We start from the raw sequence: 24,639 nt of genomic DNA on the forward strand, positions 1-24,639 counted from the left end.
GTGTAAACATGTTTGACCTAGTGATTTCATGGAAAAACAAGAGCTGTCTCCATAGGATGACACATGCCCCCGATGGCACTTTGAATGAATAGTTATGGCCGATATTAGAGTTTAGGACCTTTGACCTACGGACCTGGGTCTTGCAGCGACACGTCGTCTTACTGTGGTACACATTCATGCCCAATAATTTTAAAATCCATGCATGAATGACAAAGACATGGACCGGACACGAATGCACTATCATGAAAAATGACCTTTAACATCTAAGTGTGACCTTGACCTTTGAGCTACAGACCTGGGTCTTGCGCGCGACACGTCGTCTTACTGTGGTACACATTCATGCCAAGTTATTTGACAATCCATCCATGGATGACAAAGATATGGACCGGACACGAATGCACTATCATGAAAAATGACCTTTAACATCTAAGTGTGACCTTGACCTTTGAGCTACAGACCTGGGTCTTGCGCGCGACATGTCGTCTTACTGTGGTACACATTCATGCCAAGTTATTTGAAAATCCATCCATGGATGACAAAGATATGGACCGATACGAAAATTGCGGACAGACCGACAGACTGACAGATGGTTTAAAAACTATATGCCTCCCTTCGGGGGCATAAAAATATTCTGACCAATTATCATTAAAATTGGTGTAAAAATCTAAAGTATAAACAAGTATTTTCTTTGATTTGACCTAGTGACCTAGTTTTTGAAACCAGATGACCCATATTCGAACTTGACCAAGACTTCATCAAGGCTATCATTCTGACCAAATTTCATGAAGATCAATTGAAAAATACAGCCTCTATTGCATACACAAGGTTTTTCTTTGATTTGACCTAGTGACCTAGTTTTTGACCCGAGACTACCCATGTTCGAACTTGATCAAGATTTTATCAAGGAACCAAATTTTATAAAAATCCAGTGTAAAATGCAGCCCCTATTGCATACACAAGGTTTTTCCTTGATTCTACCTAGAGACCTAGTTTTTGAACCCAGATGACCCATATTAGACCTTGACCTAGATTTCATCAAGGCAATCATTCTGACTAAATTTCATGAAGAATAATTGAAAAATACAGCCTCTATGGCATACACAAGGTTTTTCTTTGATTTGACCTGGTGACCTACTTTTTAACCCCAAATAACCCTTAATCAACTCAAGGTAGATTTCATCAATGCAATCAAATTTCAGGAAGATCAATTGAAAAATATAGCCTCTATTGCATAAACAAAGTTTTTCTTTGATTTGACATAATGACCTATTTCTTGACCCCAGATGACCCATATTCAAACTTGACCTAGATTTGATTAAGGCAATCATTCTGACCAAAATTCATGAAGATTAATTGAAAAATAAAGCCTCTATCACATACACAAGGTTTTTCTTTGATTTGACCTAGTGACCTAGTTTTTGATCCCAGATGACCCATTTTCAAACTCGGCCTAGATTCCATCAAGGTAATCATTCTGACCCAAATTCATGAAGACTAATTGAAAAATACAGCCTCTATCGCATACACAAGGTTTTTCTTTGATTTGACCTAGTGACGTAGTTTTTGACCCCAGATAACCCATTTTCAAACTCGGCCTAGATTTCATCAAGGTAATCATTCAGACCAAAATTTATGAAGAATAATTGAAAAATACAAGCTCTATCACAAACACAGGTTGACCTAGTGACCTAGTTTTTAACCCCAGATGACCCATTTTCAAACTCGCCCTAGATTTCATCAAGGTAATCATTCTGACTAAATTTCATGAAGATCGGTTGAAAAATACAGCCTCTATCGCATACACAAGCTAAATGTTGACAGACAGACAGACAGACAGACGACAGACAACGGACGCCGGACATCGAGCGACCAGAAAAACTCACCTGAGCATTGCTCAGGTGAGCTAAAAATGCAAAGTAGAGCTATTAAACTTATATACTGCAGGTCATATCATGACAGTGACCAAGTGTGTGAAGTTTCAATCCATTCCCATATGTGGATACCGAGATAACAGCATACATACAAAAACTTAACGAAAAACTGCAAAGTCAAACAAGAGGGCCATGATGGCCCTATATCGCTCACCTGAGTACCATTGCTTTAACCAAAAAGAAAAAGAAAAAATTCTTACAAGGTACAGACATATCAAATTACACCTAAAAACTGGAGGTACCATCCATGTTGTACCACAGAAAAGTGGTCTCAGTTTTTCCCTACGGCCATTAGTAAAATGTTACTAAATAAGCTATTTATAGTAACATAAAAGGGAAGTAATAAAAAAAATATTGTAAGCAAATAAAAGAAGGATCTGCCAAATAAAAACAAGAGCACTGCAATGCAATGCAAATGCAGACCAATATTCACATAAAACAAAGTCATATGACCTTTGACCCTTAAGTGTGACATTGACATTGAATTTAGCCATCCGAAACATGCCCTCTGCACATCCTTTCAATGAGTGAACATTTGTGTCAGGTTTCTCTGAAATCCATCAAGGGGTTCAAGAGTTACAGAGTGGAAGGGAAATTGCTAACCAACACACAGACAGACAGACAGACGGACACTAAGGCAATAACATAATACGTCTCTGCAGGCGTATAAAAAAGAATCGAGATCTTATGGTGATACAAGTTGTGTGCAAGTTTATTTAAAATCAAATCATAAATGAAGCTGCTATTGTGCAGACAAGGTCAAAATAGCCAATTTTGGCCATTTCAGGGGCCATAACTCTGGAACCCATTACGGGATCTGGCCGGTTAGAGAACGGAACTAAGATCTTTTGGTGACACAAGTTTTGTGCAAGTTTGATTAAATTCAAATCATAAATGAAGTTGCTATTGTGCAGACAAGGTCAAAATAGCTAATTCCGGCCCTATCAGGGGCCATAACTCTAGAACCCATTATGGGATCTGCTCGGTTCAAGAAAGGAACCAAGATCTTATAGTGACCCAAGTTTTGTGCAAGTTTGGTTAAAATCAAATCATAAATGAAGCTGCCATTGTGCAGACAAGGTCAAAATAGCTAATTTCGACCACTTCAAGGGCCATAACTCTAGAACCCATAATGGAATCTGGCCAGTTCCAGAAAGGAACCTAAATCTTATAGTGATACAAGTTGTGTGCAAGTTTGGTAAAAATCAAATCATAAATGAAGCTGCTATCGTGCAGACAAGCTCAAAATAGCTAATTTTGGCCCTTTCAGGGGCCATAACTCTGGAACCCATACAGGGATCTGGCTAGTTCAAGAAAGGAACCGAGATCTTATGGTGATACAAGTTGTGTGCAAGTTTGGTTAAAATAAAATCATAAATGAAACCACTATCATGCAGACAAGAAATTGTTGACGGACGCACTGACGACAAACGAAGGGTGATCACAAAAGCTCACCTTGTCACTATGTGACAGGTGAGCTAAAAAGGGGCATAATTTTGAAAACATAAAAAGTAGAGTTAAGGGACATCTGCAGTGAATGTCAGATCATGACACTGAACAAGACTGTGAAGTTTCAATCCATTCCCTTAAGTAGGTACTGAGATACCAGCTTACATACAAAACATAAACAAAAAATTTCCAAGTCAAAAAAGGGGCCTATGTTTGTAAACAAGAGAGCCATGAAGGCCCTGTATCGCTCACCTGACCTATTGACCTAAAGATCATCAAGATTAACATTCTAACCAAGTTTCATTAAGATGGTCATAAATGTTAACTACTTTTTCCTTTAATTTGACCTAGTGACCTAGTTTCTAATCCCACCTGACCCAGATTCAAACTTGACCTAAAGATCATCAAGATTAACATTCTGACCAAGTTTCATAAAGATATAATCATAAATGTAGTCTCTAGAGTGTTCACTAGCTTTTTCTTTGATTTGACCTGGTGACCTAGTTTTTCACCCCACATGACCCAGATTCCAATTTGGCCTAAAGATCATCAAGATTAACATTCTGACCAAGTTTCATGAAGATACAGTCATAAATTTGACCTCTAGATTGTGAACAAACTTTACCTTTGATTTGACCTGGTGACCTAGTTTTTATCCAACATGACCCAGATTCAAACCTGACTTAGAGGTCATCAAGACAAACATTCTGAGCAATTCCCATGACTTTCAAACTTAAAATTAGGTCTCTAGAGTGTTAACAAGCTTTATCTTTGATTTGACCTGGTGACCTAGTTTTTCATCCTACCTGACCCAGATTCGAACTTGACCTAAAAATCTTCAAGATTAACAATCTGACCAAGTTTCATTAAGATATCGTCATAAATGTGGCCTCTATAGTGTAATTAGCTTTTCCTTTGATTTGACCTGGTGACCTAGATTTTAACCCCACATGACCCAGATTCAAACTTGACCTAAAGATTGTCAAGGTTAACATTCTGACTAAGTTTCATTAAGATATAGTCATAAATGTGGCCTCTAGAGTGTTAACAAGCTTTACCTTTGATTTGACCTGGTGACCTAGTTTCTGACTCCACTTGACCTAGATTTGAAACTGACCTAAAGATCATCAAGATTAACATACTGACCAAGTTTCATTAAGATATGGCCATGAATGCGGCTTCTAAGAGTGTTAAGTAGCTTTTCCTTTGATTTGACCTGGTGACCAAGTTTTTGACCCCACCTGATCCAGATTCAAACTTGACCTAAAAATCATCAAGATTAAAATTCTGACCAAGTTTCATGAAGATAAAGTCACAAATGTGGTGTCTAGGGTGTTAACAAGCTTTTCCTTTGATTTGACCTGGTGACCTAGTTTTTGATCCCACATAACCCAGATTCGAACTTGATCTAAAGATCATCAAGATTAACATTCTGACCAAGTTTCATGAAGATAAATCATAAATGTGGCCTCTAGCGTGTTAACAAGCTTTTCCTTTGATTTGACCTGGTGACCTAGTTTTTGACCCTAGATGACCCAATATCAAACTCGTCCAAGATTTTATTAAGAGTAAAATTCTGACCAAGTTTCATTAAGATTAAGCCAAAATTGTGACCTCTAGACTTTTAACCCTTTACTCCATAGATACGCTTTTTACCACCTCTATCCATTCCCTGATAGATACCCTTTTTACCACCTCTATCCATTCCCTGATAGATACTCTTTTTGACGCCTTCAAGTTTAAAAGCAAATTATGAATAAAGTTCAACATCAAGGAATCCCATAAAAGCATTTTTGTAAAGTTTAAACCATGTACAAATGATATCTGTCAAAAAAATATATGGTTTATATTTGATTTTTAATGGTAATTTTAACCTGAAATGAGGTAGTGTATTTATGGAAAATTACTGTGAGGAAAGTTTCATCTTGAGCTAAAATTAGCCTGATCAAGGCTAATTACACCCCCAAGTTTATCTTTACAAATTATGAATTTGTGTAGTATTTATTTGTACAAATTGTGAATTTGTGCAAGCTAAAAATAGTACTGTAATTTTTTTTAGGTTTCTGCATTTCCCAGGTGATTTAGAAAGCGGAACTTTTTTTTTTCAATGGATTTATATAAAAAATATACACTTTATGATGGATTAAAAAAGTAACTGTTGCAAATACATATTGGTCTGATTTACCCTGAAGACAAATTAACAGCTAATTACCTGCTGCACTAAGGAATTTTATGACATATGTCTGTATATTACCTATCAGTGTGGGGTATGGTTGATTGGGGTGATCTTTGGATAATTGGCGTGTGCTATGGATAATTGTAGGCAACTTTGATGTTAATCCAATTAAGAAATTTTACTGATAAGTGTTTTTATAAGCTGATAAAATTGCTTTTGATCAATTATTCTTACAAAAACATTATGTAACTAATATACCAGGGGAAAAATGCAGAAATAAATAAGTACCATCAATAGAAAAGTAGCTAAAATTATTATAGAAAAGTAAACTAATGGGTTTAAAGCTTTGTATGTCAAGAAATATTTATCACACTTTTATGTAAAATATACCATTAGAAAGAAAATTTAATTGTGAAAAAACTTTATGTTGGTTACTAAGTGTTTAAAACAATATTAAATATAGTAATACTGAATTGAATAACACAGGTATAAATTCTGCATTTTTCCCCAATATCCTGTATGGAGATAGTGTACTGATTATCAGTAAAGCTGTATGGATATGATAAGCCTAATTAGGCTAAATGTATATGGAGTAAAGGGTTAACAAGCTTTTCCTTTGATCTGACCTGGTGACCTTGTTTTTGATCCCAGATGATCCAATATCGAACTCGTCCAAGATTTTATAGGGTAACATTCTGACCAAGTTTCATTAAGATTGTGCCAAAATTGTGACCTCTAGAGTGTTAACAGTCAAATTGTTGACGACGATGGACGGACGACGGACACAGGGCGATCACAAAAGCTCACCTTGAGCACTTCCTGCTCAGGTGAGCTAAAAATCAAAATAGAGTTACGGAACCTGTGCAAAGTAAGTCAGTTTATCATAGTGAATCTGTGTGAAGTTTCAATCCATTCCCACAAGTGGTTACTGAGATACCAGCTTACATACAAAAACTTTACCAGATCGGGACGCCGACGCAATGGCGAGTCTAATAGCTCTACTGTTCTTTAAATAGTCAAGCTAAAAATTCACTCAATCATAAGCAAATGAAGATATTACATAGCGAGATTTACTAAATCAATCCTAACAACTCTTGTATCAAGTTGGGCTCTAATTTCACAAATGTTGCACAGTGGAATTCTAATACTCCAGGGAAAATGTCAGAATAAATATATTCCTTACCTTTTGTTCTTTTAAATCCTTAAGAATCCTCTCGACTTCATCAGCTTCCATAAACTTTAGAAACTTATTTCCACATCCTTGAGGCTCAAGACCAGTCAACACTTCCCTAATAACTGCGTGTTAACATACAAAATATTAAGTCAACTATCTTGTTTAACCATTAAATAAACTCTTTTGTCTCGGAATAAAGTAAACTTTCTTGTCTAAGAATTAAGTTAAATATCTTGCTTCAGTATTAAGTTTTAACTTACTGTCTAATGTCTACGAACCAACTTACAGTTAAAGAAGATGGCAATGATAGAAAGATTCTTGTAAGGATAATGCTTAAGGTAGTTCTGCACGTTTGGATTGAAATTTTTTCTACAATGTAGAATTTGATTAAACTCTGATTGTTCAAAACTTCAGAATATACCTAGAAAATTCTGCATATAAAAAAGATAGGGTCGTGTGCTTGATTTTTTGCTAGACTGATTTGAAAAATTTGGACCTCACACAATATTTCATAATAGGAGTCTATGGGAAAATCACAGCTGTCATAACATTTTCGCGAATAGAATTTTTTCTACAATGTAGATTTTGGTGAAACTTTTCACAGTTGTAAATAAACACATGGCCTACAATTTGGTAAAATAAAATGTATAGGTCCGTGTGCATATTTTTGAGAAATCTGGCCATGATTAAAGTGAACCAGACATTTCACGCTACTTTTAGGACATTATTTTTATTTTTTTAACATGCCATATGTTTAAATATCATATCTTGACTTTAGAAATAGAGCAACAGTGCCATTGTAATAAATTTACTCACAGGTTTCGGTTAATTCATAAAATGATTTTCATTTCCGTACGCCGAATCAAGGCTTTATTCTACGTTTTCCGGAAAAATGACCTTAGGCCATCACTTCCAGTTTTTCAAACATGCAGAATTACCTTAAACTTGGTTTGGTAGATATCTTTCAACGTTTCGTAAAAAGTAATCAACATGGTTGAAAAAAAAATACATATTACTGTGTAAGATTCTCGTGAAAAATATTTCTAATAAAAATTACGATTTATTACTAATCTGTTGCACCTGCAAATGTAACAAAGGGACCTGATGGAGGTATAATTCATGTTGTACCACAGAAAAGAGGTCTCGGATTTTTCCCTACGGCCAATAATTAACAAGAGCTGTCACTGTTAGTGACAAATGCCCCCGAAGTATGCTCAAGAATGTTACAGTTGTTTGCGCATAATGTGCCAGAATAGTTTAGGTATGAATCATTTTGCAACCTTGATCTTGACCTGAATCATGAGCATGACATACCTTCTCAATATGGTTAACATTTGTGTCACATTATTTTCAAATTCCATGATAAATGGCAGAGTTATAGACCAGATAAAAAGAGACAATGTTAATCTTTGACTTCTAAGTGTGACCTTGATCTTGGAGCTAGGGTTCTGGGTCTTGCGCAAGACACATTACCTCAAAAGAGGGAACATTCATGCCAAGTTATTAAAAAATCTTTTCACTGACGGCAGATTTGGAGCGGAAAAGAAACAGACCATGTTACCCTTTAACATCTACTTGTGACCTTGACCTTAGAGCTATGGGTCTGGACCATGCGCATAACACGTCCTCTCATAATGGGGAACATTTATGCCAAGTAATTTCAAAATACCTTATGAATGGTAGAGTTATGAACCAGACACGAAACAGACCCTGCTAACCTTAGACTTCTAAATGAGACTTTGACCTTGGAGCTAGTGATCTGGGACTTGCGCATGGCGCATTGTCTCATTAGCGCAAACATTTATGCCAAGTTATTTAAAAATCATTTCATGGAAGGCAGAGTTATGAACCGGACATGAAACAGACCCTGTTAACATTCAACTTTTAAGTGTGACATTGACCTTGGAGCTAGAAGTCTGGGTCTTGCACAGGACACATCATCTCATTATGGTGAACATTTATGCCAAGTTATTTCAGAATCCCTTGATGGATAGCAGAGTTACAGCCCGGACAAGAATCTAAATGACACACGCATGGACGGACGCACAAATGGAGGTATTGATGGACAATGCGACTTTAATATGCCAACCTTCGGGGGCATAAAAAGTTTAAAAAAAATTAATTTTTACTTTTTGTAGGTGAACAAAAACAGGATCTGTCAAATAACAAGAGGGCGAAGATGGCCCTAAGTCGCTCTACTGAGAAACAAACCATACCACTGTAAACATGTTTGACCTTGTGTATTCAGGAAAACAAATATTTTGGCCAATTTTCATTAAGATTGGACTACAAATGTTGTCTCTTGTGTTTAAAAAATATTTTCTTAGATATAACCTAGTCACCTAGTTTTTGACCCTAGATGATCCATAGTCTAACTTGAACTAGATTTTATCAAGGCAATCATTCTCACAAAATTTCATGAAGATCAATTAAAAAATACAGCCTCTATCGCATACACAAGGTTTTTCTTTGATTTGACCTAGTGACCTACATTCTGATTCCAGATGACCCATATTCAAATTCCACCTTAATTTCATCAAGGCTAATAGTCTGACCAAATTTCATGAAGACCAACTGAAAAATACAGTCTCTATCACAAACACAAGGTTTTACTTTGAGATAACCTAGTGACCTATTTATTTACCTCAGATGACCAAAAATCAAACTCAACCTAGATTTCATCAAGGCAATCATTCCGACCTAGATTTCATGAAAAGCAACTGAAAAATACAACCTCTCTCACATATGAAAGGTTATTCTTTGATTTGACCTAGTGACCTAGTTTTTTACCCAAGATGGCCCATATTCAAAAATGACCTGTATTTCATCAAGGCAATCATTCCGACCAAATTTCATGAAGATTAATTGAACAAGAGCTCGTCGAACACGAAATGCCCCCCTTGATGCATTTAGTAATTGCACAAGGAACAGAAATTATATGCTCACTGTAAACAAAAGTTCTACCATTCTGGTTTAATCTGACATTGACCTTTAACTTAACAAGATATTACAAAGTGATCTTGGTGCCATCCACTGAGCCATTTTTGAATGTTCCAAATTTCACGAGTAGCTCAATGTCAAAATCAAGGTCAAATTTCATTTCGGAACAGAATAATGTGTATGTGGTCAAAATTTGAAAGCTGTGGCTTGAGAAATGCGAAAGTAGGTCACTAGTAGTAGATCAATATCAAGGTCAAAGTACATTTCAGTAGACAGAAATATGCATGTGCTTCAAATTTGGAAAAAGTAGGTAGTAGGTAAAAATCAATGTCAAATTTCAATTCAGAACACAAAAATATGCATGCGGTCCAAGTCTGTACAATCAGAAATGTGAAAGTAGGTCACTAGGTCAATCTCAAGATCAAAGTTCATTTCGGTACACAAAACTATGCATGTGGTCCAAATTTGAAGCCTGTACCTTTAAAAAGTGAAAGTAGGTCACTAGGTCAATGTCAAGGTCAAATTTATTTTTGGAACACAAAACTATGCATGTGGTCCAAATTTGAAGGCTGTAGCTTGAGAAATGTGAAAGTAGGTCACTAGGTCAATCTCAAGATCAAAGTTCATTTCGGTACACAAAACTATGCATGTGGTCCAAATTTGAAGCCTGTACCTTCAAAAATGTGAAAGTAGGTCACTAGGTCAATGTCAAGGTCAAAATTTTTTTCAGTTCACAAAACTATGTTCTACCAAAAAGTAGCTACAGAAATGTGAAAGTAGGTCACTAGGTCAAGGTCAAGGTCAACTCATATCAAGGTTCATCTTGCCACTCAAAATCATACATGTGATCAAAATTTAAATGTTGTAGGTTATTGACAAGGTGATTTTAAAAGCTTTTCCCTATGTAAGTCTATATGAACCATGTTACCCCCAGGGCGGGGCCATATTTGACCCTAGGGGGATAATTTGAACAAACTTGGTAGAGAATCAGTAGATGATGCTACATTACAAATATCAAAGCCATAGTCTTTGTGGTTTGAACAAGAAGATTTTCAAAGTTTTTCCCTATATAAGTCTATGTTAACCATGTGACCCCCGGGGCGGGGCTATATTTAACCCTTGGGGGATAATTTGAACAATCTTAGTAGAAGCCCACTTGATGATGTCACATACAAAATATCAAAGCCCTAGGCCCTGTGGTTTTGGACTAGAGGTTTTTCAAAGTTTTTCCCTATATAAGTCTATATAAACCATGTGACCCCCGGGGCGGGGCTATATTAGACCCCAGGGCAATAATTTGAATCACCTTAGTGGAGGACAACTAGATGAAGCTTCATACTAAATATCAAAGCCCTAGGCTCTGTGGTTTTAGAAAAGAAGATCAGACACCGTTTTAGCTGTTCCTGGCCAATATGACCTTGACCTTTGACCTAATGACCTCAAAATCAACAGGGGTCATCTGCTGATCATGACCAACCTAACTATCAATTTTCCTGACACTAGGCCCAAGCGTTCTCGAGTTACTGCTCGGAAACCATTTTACTGTTCCCGGTCAATGTGACCTTGACCTTTGACATACTGACCTCAAAATCAATAGGGGTCATCTGCTGGTCATGACTAATCTCCCTATCAACTTTTGTGACCCTAGGCCTATGCGTTCTTGAGTTATCATCCGGAAACCGTTTACCTGTTCAGGGTCACTGTGACCTTGACCTTTAAAATATTGACCTCAAAATCAATAGGTATCATCTGCTGGTCATGACCAACCTTCCTATCAACTTTCATGATCCTACGCTCAAGCATTCTTGAGTTATCATCCGGAAACCGTTTTACTATTCAGGGTCACTCTGACCTTGACCTTTGATATACAGACCTCAAAATCAATAGGGGTCATCTGCTGGTCATTATCAACCTTCCTATCAACTTTCATGATCCTAGGCCCAAGTGTTCTTGAGTTATCATCCGGAAACCGTTTTACTATTCAGGGTCCCTGTGACCTTGACCTTTGAAATACAGACCTCAAAATCAATAGGGGTCATCTGCTGGTGATGACCAGCCTCCCTATCAACTTTCATGATCCTAGGCCCATGCATTCTTGAGTTATCATCCGGAAACGGATTGGTCTACATTCCGACCGACAGACCGACCGACCTACCGACCGACATCTGCAAAACAATATACCCCTCCTTCTTCAAGGGGGGCATAAAAATACAGCTTCTATCGCATACACAAGGTTTTCTTCGATTTGACCTAATGACCTAGTTTGACACCCAAGGTATTGGATGTAACATGCATGTTGTACTACAGAAAAGTGGTCTCAATGACCCATATTCGAACCTGACCTTAGGATTCCATCTAGGCAATCATTCTGACCAAATTTCATGGACAGCAATTGAAAAATACAGCCTCTTTCGCATACACAAGGTTATTCTTTGGTTTGGCCTAGTGACCTACTTTTTACCCCAGATGACCCATATTCAAACTCAACCTAGATTTCATCAAGGCAATCATTCTGACCAAAATTCATGAAGATAAATTGAAAATACAGTCACTATTGCATACACAAGATTTTTCTTTGATTTGACCTAATGATCTAGTTTTTGACTCCAGATGACCCATATTCAAATTCCGACCAAGTTTCATGAAGATCAACTGAAAAATAAGCTTCTATCGCACAAACAAGGTTTTTCTTTGATTTGACCTAGTGACCTAGATTTTTACCCCAGATGACCTATTTTCAAAACTGGCCTAGATTTCATCAAGGTTATCATTCTGACTAAAATCCATGAAGATCAATTGAAAAATACAGCCTGTATCGCATTCACAAGGTTTTTCTCTGATTTGACCTAGTGACCTAGTTTTTGATTCAAGATGACCCGTGTTCAAACTTGGCCTAGATTTCATCAAGGTAATCATTCAGACCGAAATTCATGAAGATCAGTTGAAAAATACAGCCTCTTTTGCATACACAAGCTAAATGTTGACAGACGACTGACAGATGAAAGACAAGACAGACTGACGACTGACATCGGACATCAAGCGGTCACAAAAACCCACCTGAGCATTGCATTGAACACCGCAATTCAGAGCAATAAACACACGAAACAAAGTCATATTAGAGTCTACATTTAACCCCTAAGTGTGACCTTGACCTTGAAGAAAGCCATCCAAAACATGTGCTCTTTTACATCGTATTGATGTGGTGAACATCTGTGTCAAGTTTTTTCGAAATCCTTCTAGCAGTTCAAGAGTTACAGAGCGGACAGAAAACAAACTTATATGACCTTTGACCCCAAGTGTGACCTTGACCTTGAAGCGAGCCATCCAAACCATGTGCTCAAACATTGTCTTGATTTGGTGAACATTTATGTCAAGTTTCTTCGAAATCTATCAAGAGGTTCAAGAGTTACAGAGCGGACACAAAACTGCTAACACAGATGGACACGGGGGGTATAACACAATACATCCTTTCAGGGGTATAAAAAACCCTTCTGGATGAGCTTGGTAGTGCTACATGAGCACTTTTTTAAAGGAGAGTTTTAATTATTCTTTGTGTAACTTATGTAAAAGCTATGATCACTGTAGTAGCTCATAATTTTGTCCGAGATACCTGAAATCCACAACAAAATGGGTTTTCTACTGATCACAGGCAATCCTTCTTAATCCTATGGAGTTTGACAGTCTTGGACCAAAGTAATTTCCCACTACCGGAACTCACTTTAAGTCTCTATGTCAATTGGACCTTTAATCCCCTGGCCTTGACCAAATGATACCTAAAGCAACTAGAAGATGCTTTTGTAAAAAGGCGCATGTCTCCCCTAATGCATAGTCGTATATGCATGAAGTCTATAAAGGACAAGAGCAAAAGTCAAAGAGACACTTACGGATGGCTGCAATAGGGATCACCTACTTGGCATGCCCAATTATCCCACTAAGTTTCAACATTCTGGGCCTAGTGGTTCTCAAGTTATGAACTGGAAACGGTTTTCCATTTTCGGGCTCCTGTGACCTTGACCTTTCATTCTGGATCTCAAGTTTATTTATTTATTTATTTATTTATTTATTTGGGTTTTACAGCGCACCAACATAGTACAGGTTAATTATGGCGCCAAACAGGACTACAAATTTTGGTTTCACATCGCATTTACATTGAAATAAAAACATGAGGTATGGAATTAAAATTTGCATACCTGCTGGAATCACAGAGTTACAGCAAAACCAAGTGTTAAGACCCTATCAGTCGCCTCTTACGATCATGCAACGGTAAGGCAGTGGTTCCAATTTTTTTCATACACAGATCATCACAGAACCACATGAGGTGGGTCTCAAGTTATTTATTGGAAAGTTTTTTCTGTGTTCAGCCCCCTGTCACATTGACCTTGATGGAGTGGCCCCCAAAAAACATAGGGGTCACCTTCTCTGTAGTTTGTATCTCTGTGTGAAGTTTGAAGGTTCTAGGTCAAATGGTTCTCAAGTTATAAACTGGAAATTTATTTCCATTTTCTATCCACTGCAACCTTGACCTTCAATAGAGTGACCCCAAAATGTCCAATCATCCTATGAAGTTTTAACATTCTAGATCAAGTGGTTCTCAAGTTATTGATTAGAAATGGTTTTTCATGTTCAAGCCCCTGTGACCTTCATCTTTAACAGAGTAACCCTAAAATCATTAGGGGTCATTTCCTCTGCATGACCAATCATCCAATGAAGTTTCAACATTCTGGGTCAGATGGTTCTCAAGTTACTGACCAGAATCCGATTTCCATGTTCAGGCCCCTGAAACCTTGAACTTTAAGGCAGTGATCCAAAAAACAATAGGGGTCATCTACTCTGCATGTCCAATCATCCTATGAAGTTTCAACATTCTGGGTCCAGTGGTTCTCAAGTTATTGACTGGAAATGGCTTTTCATGTTCAGGCTGCTGTCACTTTGACCTTTAACAGAGTGACCCCAAAATCAATAGGGTTCATCTATTCTGCATGATCAATCATCCTATGAAATTTTAACATTCTTGGTAAAGTGGTTCTCAAGTTACTGATAGGAAATGATTTTCCTTATTCAGGCCCCTGTGACATTTAATAGAGCGACCCTAAATTGATAGGGGTCATCTACTCTGCATGACTAATCATCCTATGAAGTTTCAACATTCTTGGTCAAGTGGTTCTCAAGTTATTGATGGGAAATTGTTTTCCAATGATCAGGCCCCTGTGATCATGACCTTTGATGGATTGACCCTAAAAGCAATAGGGGTGGTCTACTCTATATGCCCTTCCAACCTATTAAGTTTGAAGATTCTAGGTCAAATGGTTCTCCAGTAATTGATGGAAAAGGAAGTGTGACGTATGGACAGACAGGGCAAAAACAATATAATTATTTTATCAAGTTTGACAGTTTAGGCATTTTTCGACTTACTGATATTAAATCAAATGAGAGGTGCTTTTGAGAAAAGTGTATTCTCCCACAACTGCCATATCATCTGAATAGAAAGTCTGTCTTTGTATACTGTTTGTGGCCTATTGGTATTCACATGTCGGAGTAACCGGTCTACAATGCTGAGTTGGTAGTGTTGGAGTAACCAATGCTGCACCGATCTACAATGCTGTATTTGTAGTGGAGTAAATGTCTATAATGATGCATGGGTAGTTGTTGGTAATTATGTTCAAGGACCATACTTCTAAAGTGCCCAGGCTGATTGTCTAGTTATCGAACTTGGCCGAGGTCTTATGGTCAAACACATTTTGCTCAAGTTTGGGGAAGATCGGATGAGAAATGATTGACTTAGAGTGCGGACAAGCTTTGTGACAGACACATCAGTATGTCTCCCACACCACTAAGGCATATAATCATTGACATATGGGTGTACTAACAGACGGATCAGCCAACATCAGCAAGGAAATTTACTCATTCTTCTTTGCAAGAATGAACGCAACTTGATCCTGATACTCATTCTATCTGCCAGATACCAGCGCTACATATAGGCAAAATGTTGTGTAAATCACTCACTGACTCCAAAACTGTAATAATCCCAGCTTTCCGTAGCACCATGTTTTCCAAAATCGGGATGTAAATAATACACTTTTCCTTTTACATTTGTTGTTTCATCGTCTTTTTCTCTTGCCAATCCAAAGTCAATTAGGCGAGCATTAAATTTATCATCCAACACAACATTTTTAGACGAAATGTCCTTATGAAGGATGACATCCCTGTAACAGAAATCATTAATTTTATAGTTGTTAAAGTACACTAATAGGATTTATCTTTGGATAGGGATTTGTAAATTTATATAGTAATTTTGTGTAATTCATTTTCCTGCATAATATGCTATGAAAATTACTAGTCTGATTTCTAATATTTCAAACATGATCATGATGAATTAATCTTTTATTTGTACAATTTGACTGCTGTTATGTTTTTCTCATGCTTATACTTTAAGTGTAGTGTTGTTAATTATAAACAGATGTTAATTTTACTGGGCACCATAACACTGTTTTTGCAAAACTTATGGGTGATGGCAATGCTGTAATTCGGCTGGTCTTACTTGTCAAAGGCAGACACCATTGCCCTGTCAATGTCATTTAAAATGGTTGTTCACAGGTATGACAGTACAGGTGTAGAATATAGAAACATTTTGTTAACTGCTCTATATACAAATACAATATCGTTGAAAAAGGCCAGTAAGAAACAGACAGAGCTAACAAATATAAAATCTGAAGGGGATTCTTTTCCCAAATGAAAAGCTAGACTAAAACTGGCCTTTCCTAAAAAATACCAACAATTACTTTAAATTAATTCTTGAAATCACCATATATTTCCGGCGCCAATGATGACAGATCACTGCCTGGATGACAGCTACCAAATTTTGAGGACCCTTAATACGTACGTTAGTTATTTGGTTGTGATAATGGTATAATAAAATTAAGGGCATTTTTGTATTCATGGACCTGTTGTTGATTGACTGGAGGTATCATTATGTAGTTTTGGACTCCATTTTCAAATAAAAAAATAGGGCTGGGACGATTTTAAAATTTTGAAACCGGTTAATAATTTGTACGAAATTGAATCGAACCGGTTAATTGGCCACCACATCTGAAATGCTGTTTTCTTTCCTGACGACCATATAAAGGTACTTCCAGCAGCTGACTTCATAAGGAACTTACAAACTTTGTTTGGAAGGAGTGTGATAATTAATAAGTTATATTTTGGTGTATTTTATTTTAAATATACCATGACAGGCAAATCCGAGACTACTGATTATGTTCAGTCAGTGTGTTTTAGCGGCAATATACTGCGGGTCTGTGCTGGTCATATAAAAATAAAATAAATAAAATAGAAAGTATGGTTTGTGATGTTTATTGTTTGCGAGCGATTAGCGGTTTTGCAAAATTGAAACCGGTTTCACCTAGTAATCGAATCGGATCCGAATAACCAAGTAATCATCCCAGTCCTATTAAAAAAATAACTTTGGCAAGTTACATATCAGTTTCGATCCAGAAGGTGAACATTTTTGTTTTCGCTTCAAAATATCTTTTGAGTGGATGAACTAGAGTAATTCTAGAATATTTACTAACACATTCATCCTTCAGGAGCATGTACACTAAATATAAACTAGAGCTGTCACAGGAGTGACGAATTGAACACCCACAATACGGCCTTGTCACATAAGTAAGCCAATGTCAAAGTCGAACCTCAAAATCATTTGGGGTCATCTGCTGGTCATGATCAACCTCCCTATTAAGTTTTCTGTTCCTAGGCCCAAGCATTCCCAAGTTATCATCCGGAAAAATGTTCCGGGTCACTATGACCATGACCTTTGATCTAATGACCTCAAAATCTATACATGTCATATGCTGGTCATGACCAACCTTCCTTTTAGCTTTCATAATCCTAAGCCCAAGGGTTCTCAAGTTATCGCCCAGAAATGGTTTAACTGTTCCAGGTCACTGTGACCTTGACCTTTAACCTACTGACTTCAAAATCAATAGGGGTCATCTGCTGGTCATGAACAAACTCTCTATCAACATTCATGATATCCGGAAACTGCTTTACTGTTCCGGGTCATTGTGACATTGACCTTGCACCTACTGGACTCAAAGTTGAACTTGACCTATATTTTATGATGTTACACCTGCATATGAAAATTAATGATCCTTGGCCCAAGGGTTCTCAAGTTTTCATCCCAAAACCGTGTAACTGTTCTGTGTCATAGTGACCTTGACCTTTACCTACTGACCTCAAAGTCGAACTTGACCTGTATTTTAAGATGATACACCTATGTATCAACAAGGCAGTCTGAAAGACAGCTATATCCCTTGCCACTGTTATGGATAGTGAAAGGGTTGATGGTATTGGGTGGAACAATTAAACATTAGAGTTGTGACCTTGACCTTAAGCTGGCTGGAGTGATTTTAAATTCTGTGCAAAACAGGTTTAGGAGATACAGAGCAGACATAAAATGGAAGGCTCAAACCTTTGACCTCGAGTTGTAACCTTGACCTTAAGCTAACATGGCTGACTCATGAGTTCTGCATATCATCTTGATGAGGTGATCAATTGACCCAAGTTTCATGAAAATCCTTTAAGGGATTTAGGAGATACAGAGCAAACATAAACTGGAAGGCTCAAACATTTGAACCCGAGTTGTGACCCTGACCTTAAGCTAACACGATTGACTCGTGAGTTCTGCACATCATCTTGAAGAGGTGATCATTTGACCAAAGTTTCTTGAAATGCCTTTAAGGGGTTTAGGAAATTCAGAGTGGCTGACACAAAATGTAAAGCTCAAACATTTGACACTGAGCTGTGACTTTGACCTTGAGCCGACATGGCTGACTGATGGGTTCTGCAAATCGTCTTGATGGGGTGATCATTTGACCAAAGTTTCATGATTATCCTTCAAGAGGTTTAGGAGATACAGAGCAGACACAAAAATAGGGCTCAAACCTTTGACCTTGAGTTGTGACCTTGACCTTGAGCCGACATGGCTGACTCATGAATTATGCACTTTGTCTTGATGAGGTGATTATTTGACCCAAGTTTCATGTTTATCCTTTAAAGGGTTTAGGAGATCCAGAGCAGACACAAAATGGAAGGCTTAAACCTTTGACCTTGATTTGTGACCTTGACCTTAAGGCGACTTGGCTGATTCATGAATTCTGCACTTTGTCTTAATAAGGTGATTATTTGACCCAAGTTTCAGGTTTATCCTTTAAAGGGTTTAGGAGATCCAGAGCAGACACAAAATGGAAGGCTCAAACCTTTGACCTTGATTTGTGACCTTGACCTTAAGGCAACTTGGCTGACTCATGAATTCTGCACACTGTCTTGATTAGGTGATCATTTCACCCAAGTTTCATGATTATCCTTTAAAGAATTTAGGAGATACAGTGGGTTTGCACATCGTCTTGATGAGGTGATCATTTGACCCAAGTGTCATGAAAATCCTTCAAGGGGTTTAGAAGATACGGAGCAGACACAAAATGTTACAGAAGGACAGAAGACGGAAGGACGGAGGGAGACCATTCCTACGAAAATTTTGCACACCCTTCAGAGTTAATCATAACTTATGATTATTTCATATTGTTTGTTGCCACTTGCCAGTTGCTAGTTGCTACATACCATTTGCAAACTGCTTCTTGCTAATTGCAAGGAAAATGTACTTTCATATAATAGTAGTTTTATTGCATTTAGTAAAAATATATGCTAATTATAATTGCACTGCACTCTACCCTCTACCATACAATGATACTGAGAAATTAGAACATATTCGTTGTAAGGGGGTATACTGGTTTCAGGTTGGCTGCCTGTCCATCCATCTGTCTGTCCCTAGACACAATCTTCTGCGCAACAACTCCCCTCATCCCTCCGACACAATTTAATAAAACTTTACACAAGTGATCAGTAACAACGTAAGTTGTGCATGGTGCATATTAGCTTCTTCCAGAAAAAAAAAAACTGCAAGTTATGAGACTATGTTTTCTGTTACTATACTATATGCTTAGAGTCTGCATATGCAATCTTGTGCGAGCTTAATCTCCTGAACCCATGAACACAATTGAATGAAACGTAACACAAGAAATCAGTAGTAACCTTAGTTGTACATGGTGTAAAGTTCTTTCAGGAAAAAAATCTGCAGTTATGGGACTTTGTTTTATATGGAATGCTGGTAGGGTCATGCCAGTTGCTAGTTGCAACAAACCAGTTGCTAGTTGCCACTTGCCAATCGCTACTTGCCAGCAGCTGCTTGCCAGTTGCCATTTGCAAGTTCCCTCTTGCTAATTAACACGCGTTGTGACAATTGCAAACTGAGGGTGTACATATAAACTTTACCAAGTTCGCAAGTAGCAACTAGCAGCTGGCAAGTATCAACTGGCAACTGGCATGTCGTGACTGGCATTCCGTAACTTTCTGGAACAAGAGATCACAGAGTGATCTTTGCGCCCACCACTGACCTATTTCTGAAATGTTCAAAATTTCAAGTCTAACTCAAAATCAAGGTCAAAGTTCATTTTGGTACACCAAACTGTGCATGTGGTCCAAATTTGGTGAAAGTAGGTCACTAGATCAATTTAAAGATCAAACTTCATTTTGGAACATAAAACTATGTACGTGCTTCAAAGTTCAAGGCTGTAGCTTGAGAAATGTGAAAGTAGGTCACTAGGTCAAAATCAATGTCAAATTTCATTTCAGAACACGAAACTATGCATGTGGTCCAAATTTGAAAGATGTAGCTTGAAAAATGTGGAAGTGGGTCACTAGGTCAATTTCAAGTTCAAAGTTCATTTCGGCACACAAAACTATGAAGGTGGTCCCAATTTGAGGGCTTTAGCTTGAGACATGTGAAAGTAGGGCACTGGGTCAAGATCAAAGTCAAAGTTCATTTCAGTACATAAAACTATCCATATGGTCCAAATTTGAAGGATGTAGCTCGAGAAATGTGAATTGTGAATACCGCCCCCACCACCCCCTCTTAATTTATGGCAAGGACATAACAACTGCAACACTGCAAACTAGAAATAACAGTGTCAGCTATTGTTCAAGTAAGTGTGTGTGTTTTTTATTTACTGTCGAAACTGTTTTACTATTTTAAATATTATAAAAACTTGAACCTAGCGACCATACATGCAATCTAAAACCTTGGTCTCCATGCAAGCTACCTACATATCAAATTTCACTGTTTCTTGTCATTCCTAATTCAAGCTATTTACTAAATGTGTTTTCTATTTTCAATGAAGGTGACCATGACCTTTACCCCAGTGATCTTACTGATATACTTTACATAACGCATATAAAATTCACTTCAATTATGTCAATGGTGTAAAAGTTAGTAACTAAACTGTTTCTGGACAGGCAATTTTTTTATGCTAATTTGATGAATATCTTCAGAGCAGATTAGAAATATCAAACATGAATTATGGACAGACAGACAAACATGTAGACAGATTGACCAGAATGACAATTTTGGGTGACTCAAATATTGCCCCACAAACAAAGTATATAATAAACAATAGCTGTCGGAGGACAGTAACGCTCGACTATTCAACAGCCTTGTCAATTGAATGAATACAAAAGTCAAACAAGAGGGTCATGACAACCCTGGATCGCTCACCTGAGAAATATGAGCTTCATGTTTCAAATGTCAAACTGATGATAAAATATTAAGAAAGTCAGTAGGTCACACGCATGGTCAATGAAATTCAGTTTTCCGATTTGTGTGCAAAACTGTGTATGTCATCAAAATTTCAAGGCTGTATCTTAAACAAGAGCTGTCGGAGGACAGCAACGCTCGACTATTCAACAGCCTTTTCGATTGAATGAATACGAAAGTCGAAAAAGGGGCATAATTTAGTAAAAAAGCCAAATAGGGTTATGGAACCTGCATAGTGCTTATCAACTCATGACAGTGGACAAGTGTGTGAAATTTCAATCCATCACATTAGTGGGTACTGAGATACCAGCTTACATATAAGAATTTAACCCAAAACTCCTAAGTTGAAAAAGGGGCATAATTTTGTAAAATGCGAAGTTGAGTTATTGACCCTTTGCACTGCATGTCATATCATGACAGTGAACAAGTGTGTGAAGTTTCAATCCTTTCCCATTAGTGGATACTGAGATACCAGCTTACATACAAAAACTTAACCAAAAATTTCTAGGTTGAAAAAGGGGCATAGTTTTGTAAAAAAGCAAAATAAAGTTATGGGACCTGCTTTGTGCATGTCAGATTATGACAGTGAAAAAGTGTGTGAAGTTTCAATCCATTCCAATTAGTGAGTACTGAGATACCAGCTTACATGTACATACAAAACCTTAACCAAAAAATTCTAAGTCGAAAAAGGGGCATAATTTTGTAAAAAAAGCAAAATAGAGTTATGGAATCTGTGCAATGTAAGTCAGTTTATCACAGTTAATAAGTGTGAGAAGTTTCAATCCATTCCCACAAGTGGTTACTGAGATACCAGCTTATATACAAAACCTTAACCAAAAATTTCTAAGTCAAAAAAGGGGAATAATTTTGTAAAAAAAGCAAAATTGAGTTATGTAACCTGTGCAATGTATGTCAGTTTATCACAGTGAATAAGTGTGTGAAGTTTCAATCCATTCTCACAAGTGGTTACTGAGATACCAGCATTCATATAAAACCTTAACCAAGAATTTCTAAGTCGAAAAGGGGCCATAATTTTGTAAAAAGCAAAATAGAGTTATGGACCCTTGCAATGTAGGTCAGTTTATCACAGTGAATAAGTGTGTGAAGTTTCAATCCATTCCCACAAGTGGTTACTGAGATACCAGCTTACATACAAAACCTTAACCAAGATTTTCTAAGTTGAAAAATGGGAATAATTTTGTAAACAAGAGGGCCATGATGGCCCTATATCGCTCACCTGTTATCATTGCACTTGAGGACGAGAAGGTCCTCAGAAAAAAATATCTAAGTCCAAAGGACAGGAACAACAAAGGGAACAAATTTAACCAAAAAGAAAAAAACATTCTTACAAGGTACAGATATGTCAGAATACACCTAAAAATTGGAGGTACCATCCATGTTGTACCACAGAAGAGTGGTCTCGGTTTTTCCCTATGGCCAATAATAAAAAAGTTACTAAAAAATAAGCTATTTATAGTAAAGTAAAAGGGAAGTAATTAAAAAAAAAAATTATTGTAAGTGAACAAAAGAAGGATCTGCCAAATAAATCTGTTGACATAAATGAAATTTCAGATCAGTATCTTCATTAGTTACGGAGATATACCCACTTTAATTTGAAGTAAAGGGAGGTAATTTGACATAAAATCAGTCCATAGTTATCTACCCTGATTGGCTCAGTCCAACTAATGAAAATAATGAAATTTCAAATAAGTCCTATAAGTACTTACTGATATAAATCCATTTTGATTACAACCAGGGGAGGTAATCAGATATAAAATAACTCTGGAACTTATGACTGGATCTGATTTGTCATGGAGTCCAAGTCATATAGTGACACAAGTTTTCTGGAAGTTTGATTAAATTCAAATCAGAAATGAAGCTGCTATTGTGCAGACAAGGTCAAAATAGCTAATTCTGGCCCTTTCAGGGACCATCACTCTGGAACCCATAACGTAATCTGGCCAGTTCAAGAAAGGAACCAAGATCTTATGGTGATACAAGTTGTGTGCAAGTTTGGTAAAGATCAAATTATAAATAAAGCTGCTATTGTGCAGACAAGGTCAAAATAGCTAATTCTGGCCCTTTCAGGGGCCATAACTCTGGAACCCATAATGGGATCTGGCCAGTTCAAGAAAGGAACCGAGATCTTATGGTGATACAAGCTGTGTGCAAGTTTGGTTAAAATAAAATCATAAATGAAACCACTATCGTGCAGACAAGAAATTGTTGACGCACGGACGGACTGCCGACGGACGAAGGTGATCACAAAAGCTCACCTTGTCACTATGTGACAGGTGAGCTAAAAAGCAAAATAGAGTTATGGAACCTGTGCAATGTAGGTCAGTTTATCATAGTGAAAAAGTGTGTGAAGTTTCATTCCATTCCCACAAGTGGTTACTGAGATATCAGCTTACATACAAAACTTTAACCAAATTGGGACTCCAATGCCAACGCAGATGCCGACGCATGGGTGAGTCCAAAAGCTCTACTTTTCTTTGAATAGTTGAGCTAACAAATATTAAAGTTTTCATATCAAATGCACTAGACATGTTAGACATTACCTGACATTTGGCACTGCAGTGTGGATGTACTGGATGGCCAATGCAATATGGAGAAGAATCTTCACAAATGTCATCTCTCTAGTTATTACATTGCCCTTCTTAATAGCAGCATGAAGATCACCATTTTTGCACAGTGGAGAAACAAACCAAAATTCCAAGTTCCTAAATGATAAGAAAGTTAGTTTGAAAATACATGTACCTGTACAAGAAGGGCGTGATACAAAAACTTAAAACGAAAGAACACTGTCACAGCAAGTATGTTTCATTTTGTATATGCATTATTAGTAATCAGTAGCACCAGAATAAGGACCTGTAATCAGGAAATCAAAAATATTTTCTGTACCGCACTTCTAATTTCTTAGCCTAGAAATACATTCTGCATGCCCAGCTGTCTAAAACTGTAACATTTATTATACTATTTGGCGGTGTCAGAACTAATTTACACTAGCACCTGTATTTGCATAAATAACTTTTTTGACAAATGATAAAAAAAAATATATAATAAAAGTTCAAACAAAACTCCTCACCAGGTAGAGATAGGTCAAAATACATCAAACAAGAGGGCCATGATGGCCCTATATCGCTCACCTGTTATCATTGCACTTGAGGACAAGAAGGTCCTCAGAAAAAATATGTAAGTCCAAAGGACAGTAACAAACAAGAGGACCATGATGGTCCTGAATCGCTCACCTCTTCCCACATGACCCAGTTGATAAACATTCAGACCAACTTTCATACTGATTCCATGAAAAATATGGCCTCCA

General features: G+C 37.2%; 1 protein-coding gene across 1 annotated transcript in view; it reads right to left on the reverse strand.

Annotated features, from left to right (window-relative positions):
- Positions 1-24,639, reverse strand: part of LOC123534516 (uncharacterized) — a 100,927-nt gene that overhangs the window by 21,921 nt on the left and 54,367 nt on the right. Inside the window, exons 8-10 of the mRNA XM_053519971.1 lie at positions 23,876-24,037; positions 15,674-15,873; positions 6,740-6,852 (exon numbers count right to left, since the gene is read on the reverse strand). Of these exons, the coding sequence (XP_053375946.1) occupies positions 6,740-6,852; positions 15,674-15,873; positions 23,876-24,037 (475 nt within the window). The remainder of the gene's footprint in view (positions 1-6,739; positions 6,853-15,673; positions 15,874-23,875; positions 24,038-24,639) is intronic.

Source organism: Mercenaria mercenaria, chromosome 12 (assembly GCF_021730395.1).
Source record: "Mercenaria mercenaria strain notata chromosome 12, MADL_Memer_1, whole genome shotgun sequence".
NCBI classification, from domain to species: Eukaryota; Metazoa; Mollusca; class Bivalvia; order Venerida; family Veneridae; genus Mercenaria; species Mercenaria mercenaria.